The sequence below is a fragment of the Pteropus vampyrus genome, unplaced genomic scaffold (assembly GCF_000151845.1).
Source record: "Pteropus vampyrus isolate Shadow unplaced genomic scaffold, Pvam_2.0 Scaffold137, whole genome shotgun sequence".
Taxonomy (NCBI): Eukaryota; Metazoa; Chordata; class Mammalia; order Chiroptera; family Pteropodidae; genus Pteropus; species Pteropus vampyrus.
The window spans coordinates 4,759,063-4,775,338 of record NW_011888918.1 but is presented as its reverse complement, the minus strand read 5'-3'; the positions used below and the strand labels follow the sequence as shown (position 1 = coordinate 4,775,338).

The 16,276-nt window shown below is 38.2% G+C and overlaps 1 protein-coding gene and 1 pseudogene across 1 annotated transcript in view; one reads left to right on the top strand and one right to left on the bottom strand.

Moving 5' to 3' along the window:
* Window positions 1–227: 227 nt before the first annotated feature.
* Window positions 228–16,276, top strand: part of LOC111744550 — an 18,421-nt gene continuing 2,372 nt past the window's right edge. The window contains exons 1-11 of the mRNA XM_023535197.1: window positions 228–286; window positions 2,374–2,531; window positions 4,199–4,311; window positions 4,651–4,773; window positions 5,704–5,866; window positions 6,955–7,047; window positions 7,492–7,646; window positions 8,004–8,144; window positions 14,296–14,394; window positions 14,944–15,022; window positions 15,555–15,665. Of these exons, the coding sequence (XP_023390965.1) occupies window positions 4,201–4,311; window positions 4,651–4,773; window positions 5,704–5,866; window positions 6,955–7,047; window positions 7,492–7,646; window positions 8,004–8,144; window positions 14,296–14,394; window positions 14,944–15,022; window positions 15,555–15,665 (1,075 nt within the window). The 5' untranslated portion in view covers window positions 228–286; window positions 2,374–2,531; window positions 4,199–4,200. The remainder of the gene's footprint in view (window positions 287–2,373; window positions 2,532–4,198; window positions 4,312–4,650; window positions 4,774–5,703; window positions 5,867–6,954; window positions 7,048–7,491; window positions 7,647–8,003; window positions 8,145–14,295; window positions 14,395–14,943; window positions 15,023–15,554; window positions 15,666–16,276) is intronic.
* LOC111744597 lies at window positions 12,885–13,003 on the bottom strand (annotated as a pseudogene).

Sequence of the window (16,276 nt, the reverse complement as noted above, 5' to 3'; positions counted from 1 at the left end):
TAGAAGAGGTTGTGTTTAATTATTTTTTCTTTAAAGGTTTAGTAGGATTTGTCGATAAAGCTGTTAAGGCCTAGAGCTTCTTTATAGGAAGGATGTTGATTCTGAATTACATTTCTTTTTTAGTATTAGGACTAATGAGTGTTTTCTACTTATGTCAATTTTAATAGATTATCCTTTTTCTAGGAAATTGTCAAATTTACCTAAAAGTTTCAAATTTATTGTCATAGGTGGTGACCTGTTGAGAATGACTTTTCCACTCAGCATAAGGACCTTGAGATCTATACAGGTAATTACATGTATCAATAGTTTTTTCTTTTTAAATAGCTGAGTAGTATTCCATGGTATAGATGTGCAGCAACGGGGTATATGTTCCAAGACCTCAGTGGATACCTGAAACTACAGATAGTATTAAACCTTATATATGCTATGTTTTTCTAAACATATATATCTATGATAAAGTTTAATTTATAAGTCAGGCACAGTAAGAAATAGAAACATGACTAACAATAAAGTAGATCAATTGTAACAATATATTGTAATAAAAATTATGTGAATGTGGTTTCTTGAAATATTTTATTGTACTGTATTCAGCTTTTTACTTAAAGGAAGCACTTTTATGGCTTTGCTTTGGCGTATTCGTTTGCCAGCATCACTGCTGATGTGCTTTGAGACCATTATTAAGTAAAATCAGGGTTACTTGAACACAAACACTATGATACTGTGACAGTCGATCTGATAACCTAGATGGTTGCTCAGTGACTAACAGGCAGGAGTGTCTACAGTGTGGATATGCTGGACAAAGGGATGATTCCCATTCCAGACAGGACGGAGCGGGGTGGCTTGAGACTTCATCATCCTACTCAGAATGGCATGCAATTTAAAATTTATGAATTGTTTATTTCTGGAACTTTTCATTTAATATTTTCGGTCTGTCGTTGACCATGGATAACTGAAACCATGGAAAAGGAAACCACAGATAGCAGGGGACTACTGTACTATCATTTATTTAGCCATTCACCTATTGAAGGACATTTTGGTTGTTTCAGCCTTTGGCGGTTACAATTTTAGTATATGTGCTGCCGAAGCGAGCACATTGTCTGTTACAAATAAAGCTCCTCTGAACATTTGTTTTGCTGGGTAGCTGGCAGGCCAAGAATGGTATCAAGGAACCATGGGCTGAGACTAGCAACAAAACTTGCTGGATAGTACCACTGCATGTCCCACAAAGAGCAGAAGCACATCCTTCAGTTTCCCTACAGCTCCCTCTACTGGTAAAGCTTAACATCATGTCAACTGGCAAAAAAGTAAAGAATGAAATGTTACCTTTTGTGACAACATGGATTGACCTAGGAGATATTATGCTAAGTGAAATAAGTCAGAGGGAGAAAAACAAATACCATACGATTTCACTTATATGGGGACTCTGAAGAACAATATAAACAAACAAAACAGAAACGGACTCATAGATATGGAAAACAAACTGATAGTTGCCAGATGGGAAGGGAGTTGGAGGTTGAGTGAAAAAGGTGAAGGGATTGAGTAGTACAAATTGCTAGTTACAAAATAGTCACGGGGATGTGAAGTACAACATAGGGAATATAGTCAGTAATATTGTAATAACTACGCATATTGCCAGGTGAGTACTAGACTTATAGGGGGGATCACTTCATAAATTATATAAATGTCTAACCGCTATGTTGTACACCTGAAACTAATATAAGAAAATATTGAATGTCAACCGTAATTGAAAAAGAAGGAATGTTTCGGTGTCCATTTTCAGTATTACAAAATGAAATATTAAAGGGTGGATTTGTAGCTGAGAGGCAATAAATTGATAATTAGAATACTAGATTTTACTTCTTTGAATTTTAAAAACCTTATGACTCTTATTTTCCATAAGCTAAAAATATACAATATATATATGACATTTTCAGTATAATATACCAATTTATTATTAACAGTGAAACTATTGAAGGCAGCTTAAGATTTCCTTGAGTTTTATTCTTGTCTGTAGAATAGACACCGTTAGAATTATACTAACAAAATACCGTATTTTAAAGTCACCTGAAACAATTTCTCTCCTGATTTTTTCTCTCTGATTTTACTGTCAATATGCAATGAAGTTTATTTGTTTCAATGTGTTTTTAATTTTTGAGGATTGCATTTTTCTTTTTGATTTGTGCTTTTTTCTTTTTGATTTGTACTTTTTACTTATACAAACTATTTACTTAATTACAAATTGATATATGTATTTCATGAAGTAAAATACTTTCTAATTTCCATTGAGATTTCTTCTTTGTTCCATTATTATTTAGAAATATATTTCTTAAAATTTAAGATTTAAAAAGTTGTACTTTCATTATTTATTTCTAGCTTAATTACATGTGGACAGAGAACATGTTCTATATGAAGTCAGTCATTTGAAACCTGTTGAGACTTGCCTTATTACCCAGCGCATGAGTGGTTTTTATATGTTCTGTGTGTGCTTGAAGAAAATACATATTCTGCAGTTGTTGGGGACAGTGTTCTATGTAAGTCCATTATATCAATTTTGCTAATCATGTTTTTCAAAGCTACGTCCCTACTGATTTTGTTCTATCAGTTCTGAGAGAGATGTTAAGATCTCCCTTTTGAATCTGGATTTATTAATTTCTGCCTTTTGTTCTATCAATTTTTGCTTTATATATTTTGAAGTTATGTTATTAGGACTCAAATAATTTAAGAATTAGTATCTCTCCTAGACACCTGAAAATAACAGGAAATGTCAACTCCAATTAATAAGTAAATAAATAAAATAAGGTAGAATGTATAAACTTTACATATAAAAAAAGAATTAGCATATCTCCTTGGTGAATTAAACCTTTTATTGATGTGAAATGTTGTTTAGTAATGTTTTTTGCCTTGAGATTGATCTATTTTGTCTGCTACTAATCTAACTATGCTAGCTTTTTTTGGATTAGTGTTTGTATGGTATATCTTTACTCTTCTTTTGTTTGAGATATGTCTCTTGTAAATAAATGTATGTAGTTGGTTTCTTATTTTTTATTCAGCCTAACAATCTTTTTCTTTTAACTGGAACATTTAATCAGTTTACATTGAATTGCTAACATGTTTGGTCTTAAATCTACCTTCTTTTAAAAACACTTTTTGAATATGCCACCTGTTCTTATGTCCTCCATTTCTCTATTTTCTTGCCTTTACTTGGATTGAGTTACTTTTAAAATCATTTTATTTTCCCCTTCTATAACCTTGGTTGTTATACATTCTTTCGTACTTTCTGTAGTGGTTACTTTAGATGCTATAGAAAGTACAACATGCAACATGCTATTTTTTTAATTATATTCTGACATCTCTTGTTGCCGTTTAGAAACTAGATGCCAGTCTGATTGTTATTCCTTTGTAGGTAATTTTTGTTTTATTCTAGTGGCCTGGAATTTTTGTTTTTATTCTTGATATTCTTCAGTTTCACTAAAGCATCATTTAAACTTTATTCTGGTAGATACTTACAGTGCACTTTCCATATGAGGATTCTTGTCTTTTTTTCAATTCTAGAAATTCTCACTTATCCTTATTACCTTCTCTTCATTCTTCTGGAACTTTTCTCAGTCTATCCCAAATGTCTGTTAATGTTCTTTTATTAAAAAGTATTTATCTGCATTGCATTCTGATTAAATTCCTCAGAACTATTTTCTAATTTCCTAATGTCTCTTTAACTGTGTTCAGTCTTGTTTATATCCTATTTGTTGAGATTTAAAGTTTTAATGTTTATATTTTTAATTTCCAAGTTCTCTAATTAGTTCTTTTTTCATATCTATAAATTCTTGTTTCATTCTGTTTTAACTTTTACCTATAGAAGGCATTTTATGATCTCAATGGAAAAGATGTGATCCAAAGGGCAGGCTGAGATCTTAAAAGTTATAGCTAATAGCACATATTGCATCTCTTGATTCTCATATTAATTTTTATTATCTTTACTTTGCATATGGAAAAATAGAGTCTCTAGAAGTTAAGTGAAATGCCAAAGAGTATCTTGTTAGTGAGAGGCAATGTCTGAGTCAGGAGCCAAACCTGTGTCTTCTGAGTTTTCATTATTCTTTGCATGTTTTCATCATACCATGATACCCACCTCTGAAGAAATAACCCACCTTAAGCAAGAGAGAAACAGCTCCTCCCTCCCTACCCTCTTTATTCCTTACAGAGATGTTCGGAGTTATGGCAGATTCCTCGGAGACTGATAAAGGAGACTTGGAATGCGATATCTCAGAAAGGAACATTGAGAACTTTATGGAAGCACTCCAAGTTGCTGGTCAGGTGAGGACATCTCAGACGTCTTTTTGACTCCAGCCAGGGTAGAACCACCTTCATAAAAGTAGCTGGTTAGACACATACCCATTGTGTCAGAGGAGTGGGAAGAATTTCCAGGTAGCAGAGCACTACTTGGTCCAGATCATTCACAGCTCTAGATCAGGTTCTGATGTTCCTAGTCTGACTTATACCTTCTCCAGCCCCTCCCTCCCCCGCCCCCCAGTCCAGCTTTAATCCCCTCTCTAGATTCACACCTCCTCTTTTTTTCTCTACCACGGATCATCATTCCTTTTATTTTCTTCACCCTTCAACTTCCACTCTTCTTGAGTCCCCTCTCTCCTATAGTTGTCAGCAGATAATGTCTTACAAACTCTCAAGTTGCTGGAAGTCAAAATCCTAAATAACGAGATGGAGACTGCACAGTGCCAGAAGGTGACAGATCTCATTGTCAACTACCTGAGGACAATGGTGAGGAGTCCATGCCTCTGGGTTGGGGGATGTAGGGGAAGAAAGGATCCCAGGTGTAAATCCAGGAGTTCCTTTCCAGGGGATGATGACATTTGGAAACTAAGTGATATCTGGGATATGAGTACCTCAGTCTTCTAAACAATTTACTAGAGCCTATAGCTTGTACCTTGAACATGTCTCAAGAACGCTGACATAGAAGATACAGTAATGAAGTGAAGGAGTAAGGTGGGAGAAGTGAAATGGAAAGTGGGGGAAGGATTTAGGCTTTGGGCCTCAAAGCCTAATCTGGTCCTCACACTGTGTCCTCAGTCTCCCCCTGGGATATCTTAGGCAGTCACCTTTGTCATTGCAACTCGGCTAATCATCTCAATCTATTTACTAACCTGTTTACCTTTGTATCTACCCACTTGCCTGCTAGTCCACCTTCAGACTGAGCATCCATGACATCTACCTGTCTGTCTATCCACATACTTTTGTACTTACTTTTCTGACACTGAGTTAATCTGGTTTCTTATTTTCTTGGTTAACTACCTACATACAAAGTGTCCTTCATTTTACCTGCCTTTTTTGGCATGCCTGTCTTCCGATCAAGACCTCCAACCTATTAGGGATTTTCCAAAGTTGCTTCCACAATCTGTTCACCTTCATGATGATTCACTTGCTGCTGCAGGGAAGCCCTGTGCTCTAGAAACCCCAATCCTCACTCCTACCCCAACACGCAAGCTAGAAACTTCGCAGACTTCTTGTCTTCCTGTCCTCTTGCACACTCTAGGAAGCTGTTGCCCTTCACCTTGGGGAAGGTGTATGTTGAATTGGGTGGTAGGATGAGGGTAGGATAAAGAGAATCACTTATTGGCTAAGCTGATTCCCAGAAGCCAAGGGACTCATCTTGAGGATTAGCCTTGAAACAGTTGGCCTTTCTCTTTCCAGAAGTCAGAGGGAGAACTGGAGGAGATGTGCACTGCGGTCCTAATGGCTCTGGGGTCCCACTTTCCAGGAATGGTCATTGCCAAGCTATGGGACAGACTGCGTGTGCGAAATCTGCCCCCGAGGGGCCTCCTAGTTGCAGTGGGGAAGCTCAGCCTCTGCCAGGGTATGGCTTCCTGTGATGAAAGAGTTAGTCTGAGAAGAGGACCGGGTCAGCAGTGGGTGGGGGCACTATATGGAATCCAGATTACAGCTTTATCTTCCTGATTCCTTTCATTGGACATGTCTCCACTTAGCTTAGTCATGGGTATGTGTGTGTAGAGAGGACCGGGACGAAATAGTATCCCTGTGGGGCCTATGGGAACTCATAAGGGAGTTTCTGGAGACCAGGAATGGCACAGTTGGGTGTATTAGGGCATGTGAGACTGTGGGGCTAGATACAAGACTTAGAAACAAAGATGGAGAGAGCAGGTTGAATAGAAAACCCCCATTTAACAGCTGTGGGGAAGGGCAAAGGATGAAGGGAGGAGTGCTTTGCTTAAGGGAACCTGAGTTTTTAATTTGTTTAGAGGCTTGGAAGGTAATAATGTAGCAGGATAAGACAGAGAATCACCATACAATCTCCATCGTGGTGGCTACTGGTGACAGCAAGCTCTCTTATTCCACTTCCCTCCCTCAATCAAAAAATGTGAAAAAAAGTCATTGGGCAAATGATGGTAACTGCCTTTCTTTACCACTTGGAGTTGGAGCCAGGGAGAGGTTAGGGGAAGTCAGCTGGCCTTCTGGAATTAGGTTCAAAATGACGAGACATGTGGGTTGGGCTATACAGCAAGCTCAGAGGACACAGTGAAAGGAGCTGGAAATGTCTCTTGATCTAATCAGGGCAAATGTTCTCACATAGGCCTCAGAGAGCATATCTTTTTGTTTCCTTAAAGGTTCTTGAAAGAGAGTGTGCATGTATAGGATGTGGCAATACGTTGCATTTATATGCTTGCTAATATCCATTACTGAGCTTAATTTTCCCAGCAGCCCTGTGAGGGGTCACATCAGGAAGTGTAGTCCTCTTTAACAGTTAAGGAAGCTGAAACTCTGGTAAATTAAGTAACTTGCTCCAGGCTGCCCAGACTCTTTGGAGGCAGAGCTAGGATCAGAGCCCAGATCTCCAAGACCCTAATCAATAAGGTTTTATTACATTAAGGCTTGAAGACTACTCACTATGGGATAGGGATGTTTTTCTTGTACTCTCTCTCCTAGACACAGCCCGCTACATTGATGCCACATGGGAATATATCCTGCGCATTCTGAAGATGGCCCAAGAGGAGGATGACATGTTGGCAATATGTCATGGTGAGGGTTAGGAGGGTCTGGGGAAGGCTTTGCTGGAATCAAGGAGGGAGGAAAGAAGGCCAGGAGGAGACTGAGTTCCTCTGAATGTGGATCTCAGAAGCTAGGGAAAGGGCAGGAGATGGCTGAGAGCAGGCCAGGTATGAGTAGATGTTCTTCTCCATCTGAGCTTTCTTAGTCTGGTTTGGGGCAAGGACCAAGTTTGATAGGGATGCTGTAGATGTTGACAGCCTTTCTTTCACTTTCTATGCCCCTGCTGGGGAAACTAGGTGTGGTCAGAAAAGAAAGATAGTTGTAGAGGTTGTGAATGGGTTGGTTTTTCTCAGCACAGGACTGCAGAAACCCTTTTAGGGTTTGGGATGAGAGAACTATGCCCATAGGTGTGTATGTTTTCCTTTGTGAGAAGGGAAAGGTGATGGCAGTTCCAACTTTCTGTTCCCCTCATAGTGCTCTATGGATTGGTCATCAGTGCCCAGAAGCATCTGGATCTGGGTGCTGAGCATGAGGGAGTGATGGACATCAGGAAAGAGGCAGTGACCATCAAGGCCTACCAAACCCTCCGAGTTCTTTTTAACCGTTGGTCTCTGAAGAGCAAAGACAAGGTGGGAGTGGAAGATAGTAAGGGTTGGGTTGAAGGGCTGAAAGAATAAGGCCTGAGCCAAAGGTGAGGCTGGGCTCTATCTGTCTATCTGCTGGTGGAAGCTCTCCTTCCAGGAGAGCAGGGTGATGGTCCTCAGGCTTTTCTTCCTATTCTATAGAAAATGATACAGTCAGAAAACAATCAATAGTCCATTCACTTATTTGTTAAGTATACAATTTACATTGTACTACTTACTATCATTTGCCAGGCACCGTGCTAGGCCCTGGGAATACAAAGGTGAATAAGGCAAAGCCCCTGAGAGATTGTCCTGCCTTCATCCTTTTTCTGAGGCATGTTTGTTGTGTCTCTTTGGGCACAGGTGACAGAGCAAGTTCTGGTGATAATTGGCCACCTCTTCTATCTCATACCACCATTCAAACTCAAGAACCAAGTGAACCGGTTAACCAGATGGTTAATGATTTTGATATCCACAAAAGTAACACCTTTCTACATTTCCCAGGTGACTGGGGTGGGGATGAGAAGGAAATTTAAATAGTTCATTGCATTCCATATTTATTGAGTAGTTAATGCTGGAGTTGGCAAAGCATGGCCCATAGGCCAAATGCAGCCTGAAGCTTATTTTTGTAACTAAGGTTTTACTGGAACTCAGCCATGCCCATTTGTTGAATCCACCTCATGCTTTAAATCTCTCATGACTTCCCTGTTTCTGACCTCTAGGTCCAGATTTACAGGGCTCATGAGATTAGATCCAGTCCACCTGGGTAATCTCCCTGTTTTGAGGACAACTGGTATGGAACCTTAATTACATCTGCAAAATACCTTCACATCAACACTTAGATTAGTGCTTGATTGAAAAACAGGGAGAGGGTGTGTGCACACCAGGGGCCTGGAATTTTGGGGTCATATCAGAATTTTACCAATGAAAGAAATGTTATACCAATATTAGATATTTTTATGAGCAGAAGACCAAGAACCAGAACCCAAATTTTCTGATTGTTGTTTTAGTCTTCCTTCCAATTCAAGGCATTTCTCAAAACAAGTTTCCCAAGCTTTTAATGGGTATTCTATAAAAAAGAACATGTGTTATTTAGTAAAATGAGTGGGAAATGCTGAGTTAAAATTCAACAAATTTCTTAACTGTAGGACTTCTCAGAGTCTTCAATATGTGGCTTAGTCTGGTCTTCCAAGAAGCAGATACCAACATGGGGTTAGAGGTACAAGAGCTTTACTGGAGGAACACCTGTGAGGGAAAACAGGGAAGATAGCCACAGGAGGCTGGGAGAGCCATCAGACTGAGATGCAGAGCTGAGCCTTGATAAAGAAGAAGTAGGGGGAGGGAGGAAAGAAGGGAAGAAGACAGGAAAGTCTTAGGTTATAGTGTAGTTCTAAGAAAGTTTCACTAATGCCAACAGGGAGTCATTGAGCCAAAATCACCCATCAGGAAAGTCTTGCATCTTGCATGAATAGGCCTGCCTTAGTGGACCAGCCATGCTCAGTCATTGACTGGGAGAAACCTCTGAGAATCTGGCCTCAGTTTTAACACAGTGATTGATTTTAGAGCATGGAAGCTGGAGAAGTTGGTCAGTTATGCCCCTCAGAGCAGGTATCTGAGAGGCACATTTTTCTTGGTTGCTCAACATGTTAATATGCATTTGTAATTAATATGCATTTTGAAGAGGGGAATTTATTTTTGAATGCAGCACCCATTAACATCAAATTTTCAGGGAGCACAGTTTGTTGTTTACCATTGCATATGAAGAGTTGAAATGCACTTTCCTTGGTATATGAAAAGTTGACCTTTCCTTTCTCACGTATGTATTCTGAGTTTTCCCCATTAGTGGACCAGCCACAGTCCTTCCTGTCACATGTCTGCATGTTGCCTGGAACAGAGACTTGCTCTGGGTAGTTAATTAGTCAGTTGGAAGGATGAAATTTGTAACCTAACTGCTAGTATGCAGATTGGTCAGGTAGAAATTCTACGCTATGTCTTAGCTGACAGTGGAAATGTTTTGGCTACTTCCTCCTTCTCTCTCCTTCTTCTCTCCCACTCCAGGGGATAATGATTAAGAATAGGAATATTTGTTAGTATTTGTTATAATTTTGTTTGGACATCAACTAGCACTAACCAGCTCTACTTAGCAAGCCTGGTCCAGTTTGGCAGTCTATCAGGCGAATCAAAGGCAAGGAAATGTTAAATAGTCAAAATCCAGTGGAGGGAGTTCTGCTTCTGGCAAAGATGAAGTAACTGAGACCAGATTTACCATCTTGCCTGAAACAATAAAAAACTAGAAAAAATATATGAAATAATAGTCTCAAGAAATTGGACATCAGACAACAGAGGACAGTGGTTCCTGAGAGACAGGATGGATATGTGGTAGGCCCTGTCATTGCTCCAGTTTACTTCCTTAAGAGAGTTTTCAGGTAGTGGCAGAGGGAAAGAAAACCCAGGAAGAGTCTGATGGACTTCCTGAGTTGAGAAAATGGTGATGAGAGTCCAGGGACAGCAAAGCAGCTAGAGTTTACAGGGAAGAATATTAAACAGCCCATGCATGTGAAGAAATGGTCCCAGGTGAGGAAAAGAACCAAGATTTAAAAGAACTATAGCCAGAACTCATGCAGGACCAAGAATAGTACTTGTTCCCACCAATCAACCTAAAACCTCATAATTCACAGGGAATTAGGTAGAGTACTGAGGGGAGGGGGAGAGAAATTATCAGTCGTCTGAATGCTCTTCTGGTCCTATTTAAGAAATCTTAACAGCAAGACCCCAAAAGGATCAAATTATTTTCAAGTAACTTAACTGTGTCCCAAGAAAAACCCAAGAATATTTATGGAATACAAAAATATCCAGTGCCCAATAAGCTAAGTTTGCAATGAGTAGCATTAAATAAAAAATTACCAGACATGCAAAGAAGCAGGAAAATATGACCTATAATAAGGAGAAAAATCAATCGAAATAGACCCAGAACTCACACAGATGTTAGAAGTGGCGTACAAGAAAATTCAAACAGATATAACTGGCTTAAAAACTAGAGGGAAGATTAAGTATGTTACATAGAAACAAGGTAAGATATTTTTTTTAAAAAGGCCCAAATTGAACTTCTAGAGCTAAAAACTAGAATATCTGTAATGCAAAAACACTGGATAGGATTTAGAGATTCCAAAAGAAAAAATTGGTTAACTTGAAGATATAGCAATAGAAACTACATAAAATGAAACAGAAAAAAAGATAAAAAAAATGAAGGAGGGACGATGAGGTGAAGGACAATGTTAAGCAGCCTAATTTATGTGCAGTTCAAGTCCTCTCATAAAGGGGAGAAACAGAAAATATATTTGAGGAAATAATAGTTGAAAAATTTCCAAGTCTGAATAAAAATATAAACCCACAAATCCAAGACACTCAATGAACCCCAAGCACAAGAGATATTTATAAAACTGCACCAAATTTCTAAAAACCAGTGAAAAAGAGAAAATCTTAAGTGCAGCCAGTAAAAACAAAAATAGAAACAAACAAAACAAAACAACAACAAAAACATATTTTCATGTGGAGGAATAAAGATAATAATAACAACAGATTTCTCAATGGAAACAATGTAAGTGAGAAGATAGTGGAATAACACCTTCAAAGAACTGAAAGAGAAACACTGTCTCCTAAAATTCTATACCAGTGGAAATATCAAAAAATGAATGAAAACAAAAATATTTAACACATACAAAAACTTCATGAATTCATCACCAGTAGAGGACACTATAAGAAATGTTAAAGGAAGTCCTTCGGGCAGAAGGAAAGTGATACCAGATGGAAATATGAATCTATATAAGGAGATGAATAGAACTGGAAATGGTAACTATGTGAGTAAATATATATTTTTTCTTATTTAAAAAGCTTTTTGAAAGATAACCAACTAAACAAAAATTATAACAACGTAGTGTGGAGTTTATAACGTATAAATAAATGTATGCAACAATAGCAGAAAGTACAGTATAAGTATACTTATATTTACTATTCATAAAGTAGTGTAATATCACTTGAAGGTTGACGGGAATATGTTAAAGATATATACTATAAACCCAATAGCAAAGAGTTATAGCTAATAACAAAGAGTTATAGCCAATAAGCCAACAAAGGACATAAAATGGAACTATAAAAATATTCAATTAAATCAAAAGAAAGCAGGAAGAGAAAAGGGAACAAAGAATTGGAACTAATAGATAACAAACAGCAAGTTGATAGATTTAAGCCTAACCATATAAATAATCACATTAGATGTAAATGGCCTAAATACCCAAATTAAAGGGCAGAGCTTGTTAGATGGATAAAAAAGCAAGATCAACCTATATACTACCTACAGGAAGCGCACTTCAAAGATAAAGATACAAATAAATGAAAAGTAAATAGATAAAAACAGACATATCATGTTAGCACTTAACAAAAAGGCTATATTTATATCAGACAAAGTAGATTTCAGAGCAAAGAATAGCACCAGATATAAAGAATATCACTTCATAATGATAAAGGAGTCAGTTCATGAAAACCACATAACAATTCTAAATGTTTATGTACTGAATAACAGAGTTTCCAAATAGATAAAGAAAAAACAAATAGAACTGCAAGGAGAAAAAGACAAATCCATAATCAAAATCAGAGATTTCAACACCCCTCTTTCAATAATTGATAGAACAAGTAGGTGATCAGTAAGTATATAGAAGATTTAAACTGTTAAACACTTAACCTAATTGGCATACAGATTGGAAAGGAAGTACAATTGTCTTTATTTGCAGGCAACACGATCATCTATATACAAATATGAAATAGTTAGGAATAAATCAGAAAAAAGATCTGTAAGACCCATACACTGGAAACTACTAATCATTGCTGAAAGAAATTAAAGAAGACCTTAAAAAATGGAAATATATGCTGTACTCATGAATCAGAAAATTTGATATTGCTAAAATATCAATTCTTCGTGAATTGATTTATAGATTCAATGCAATCCTAATAAAAATCACAGGAGGCTTTTTAAAAATTGAGTTGACAAGCTGATTCAAAAATTCATATGGAGATGCAAAAGGCCCAGTATAGCCAAAGCAGTTTAGAAAAAGAAGAATGACTTATAAAACTACAATAATGAAGACAGTGTGTTGTTGGCATCAAGAGAGAGAAATAGATCAATGGAACTTAATAGAAGAGAATCCAGAAATAGACTTATACATATAGGGTCAATTGATTTTTTTTTTCCACCTATAGCACCTGGTATTCCTAGGTGGTCTCCCATCTAAGTACTAACCAGGCCTGACCCTGCTTAGCCTCCAAGATCAGACGAGATCAGGCATGTTCAGAGTGGCACAGCCGTAGTCAATTGATTTTTGATCAAAGTGTGAAAACAATTGTTGGAGAAAGAATATTCTCTTCAACATATGGTGCTGGAACTTTTGGATATTCATATGCAAAAAAGATGAATTTCATACCTTACACCATGTATGAAAATTAAGATGGGTCATACCTAAATATAAACCCTAAAACTATCAAAGTTCTACATGAAAACATTGGAGATTTACATGAACTTGGCTTAGGCAAAGGTATTTTAGTTATACTATTGGAAAAATTATCCGTAAAAGAAAACTGGATAAATAAATTAAACTTCATCAAAGTGAATAATTTCTGTTTTTTGGAAACTGTTAAGAGAATGAAAAGACAAGTCTCAGACTGGAAGAAAATATTTGCAAATCACATATATGTATCCAAAATATATAAAGAACTCTCAAAACTCAATTTAAAAATTTTAAAAACTTGCCAAAAATTTGAATAGATGCTTCATCAGAGATGATATGGGGATGGCAAAATAGCACAGGAAAAGGTGCTCAACATCATTTAGACATAAGAAATTGAAAATCACAGTGAGATACCATTGCTCATCTGTTAGAATGTAAATTAGGACAACCATTTTCGAAAACAGTTTGGCAGTTTCTTAAAAAGTAAGTGACAGATCTATAGTGACAGAAAGCAGATCAGTGGTTGCCTGGGAAAAGGAAAGATGCTGGGAGGGGACTGAAGGAGAGATTACAAAGAGACAAGAGGAAACTTTGGGGATGGATGGATATGTTCATTATCTTAATTGTGGGGATAGGTATGTGCATTTATCGAAACTTATTAAATTTTATACTTTAAATGTATACTGTTTATTATATGTCAATTAGACTCAGAGCCTTTTTAAAAAAATCAAATGGAATGTTTACACATGTGGAAACTAAGGCTATTTGTAGAGCTCTCACACAAGTGATAAGAACAGCCCACAAAACAATAAAATCCACTAGGTAGAGAGTAGATATTTAGGCTTTTAAACTTGGTTTTCTGAATTTTGAAAGAGAATAGAACTAGTTTTTGTGTTGGCCACGATTTATTTATCCTGCTTCTTTGAAGTCAGCCAACACCTGCAATGTTGATTTGCCCTAAAAATTTCTATGGAATAATGAGATTATTTGAAAATAAATGTAGCTTCCTGGGTGAGATGGAAGAGCAGATCATGGCTGTATTTGGCTATGGAAAAACTAGATGCTGAACCAAAGTAGTTTAGACATGAGAAAAGGTTTTTCCTCGAGGTTGTGGCAAGGGCTGGGCTGACTGGTGCTGACTGTCCTTACACACACAGTGTATTTTCCAACTCGTGGATGCTCTGGCTCTCAGTGGCTGCGGAGGAATAAACTTGGAATCCCAGCTGGAAAATATTATAGGCATGCTATTCAACCAGGTGAGTGCTGTGGGGCTAGAAGTATCCTGGACTTGCCCTTCTTGTCTTCTTTGGAGGTGATGGATACCCCAGCCCAGGTCACAACCTCCATATGGCCCAGATTTTTTTTTTATGGTGACCTTAATGCTATGTACCCCAGGCTTTCCTGGAACAGGCTAATGCCTGGATTCTGGTCACAGAGTGGGATATTCTCCATGAGGTAAATTTGATGCATTCTGTATGTTTCTTGGGGTGGAGATCTTTGTTGCTCCCCTAAACTGGTTAAAGGGAAGAAGATTCTAACCACTCCATCACGCCTGTGGAAAATATCAGGCCTTCTGTGTTGCAGCCGAGAGTACTCAGAGGACAACTGAACATTTTGCGAAAAGGTGTTACCTTTTATACATTTAATTTGTTGGACACTGTCCTCTTTCCTTTGGGATTGCGGATTTGGATTCCTGGGTTCTATTTTCATGTTCTCCTTATGGTCAAGTGCTACACTTTTTAATGTCTGCATGCCTCAGTTTCCCCATCCATGCCCAGGGACTGATGACCTTGGTCTCCCCACAGCTGACTGAAAAAGTCAACAACTCAGATTCTCACTCTGTACTGAACCACAGCCTTGCCCTGAGAGCTTTCTGTATCCTGAGTAAGTTAATTTCCCTAGCCGCAGGTATGTGTGTGGGTGGGTTCTCAAGACCTTGTCTCTCCCAGAACCAGGGTGGGGGCCTAGGTTCTCATGAGGGCCTTCCGTTCTCTAGACAAGATGCAAAGAAATTTATGTAAACTTTGAAATTCAATGAATCTTGAAGGGCATAGACATTGCTACACCCCTACCTTTTTTGTTCCCACTCCCTTCACCTGGGGCTGGCTTCCCTTTCTCCTTTCATCCCAAACTCAGAAAGGTGATACTGTGATTACGGCACTGGTGATCATGAGAGAGGTACAGAAGGGCACATGGTGGGGCAGGGAGGGAGAGGCCTAGCTCACGTAAAGCATCTGGCCCCATGCTTGGCACATGCTGGACAAACACTGATTCTCCTTTTTTCCCTCCAACCTAATGGACCCTAATTTATCCAGCCCTTGGCATCAGTGGTTTGCTGTGAGCATGATTTACTCCTGCTTACCACCTGCCACTTAAACATACCCTTGACTCCCTTGTATTCACGCCCTTCTGATAGCCAAGTTATACAATGATCAGGTGGTATTCTTAATACGAAAGACCATGGAGTCCAAGGATCCAGCCAAGACAGTATCAGCCCTTCAAGTGTTCATGGATGTGTTCCAGGAAGGTGAGTGGGAACTGAGCCTGGTCCTGGGGACTTTCTTTCCCATGAGATCTCCTTTCTCTGGTAGACAGTTGCATATAGTAATTAAAAGCATAGTTTAAAACTCAATGTAAACTCAATGGATTCAAATCTTGACTTTGACACTTATTAGCTGTGTAAACTGGGGCAGATTATTTTTATTCTGTGCCTCTATTTCCTCATTTGAAAAACAGGTAACATTAATATCTACCTTTAGGCATTTTTAGTGAGAATTAAATGAGAAAACATAAGTGAGCGCCTTAGACCAGTACCCACTATGCAGTCAGTTTTATCGTGGTCTAGTGTATGATTATTATTTCAGAGTATAGGCTTCCACTCCAATCAACTGTTTGTCACACCTTCACTGTGTGCCTGGCACAGTGCCTGGTACAAAAAATGCACGCATAAATAAGACATAGTCCCTGGTCTCAAGGAACTCACTATCCAGTAGGGAAGATGAGGCCATTTACATAGTGAAACGATGCAAGATAATATGTGATGAGTTGTTTAAATGTGAGCATGGCAATGTGCAAACAGGAGTGCAGAGAAGGCATAGTCAAGAGGGATAGGATAGGCTCTGTGTAGGACATGTACTG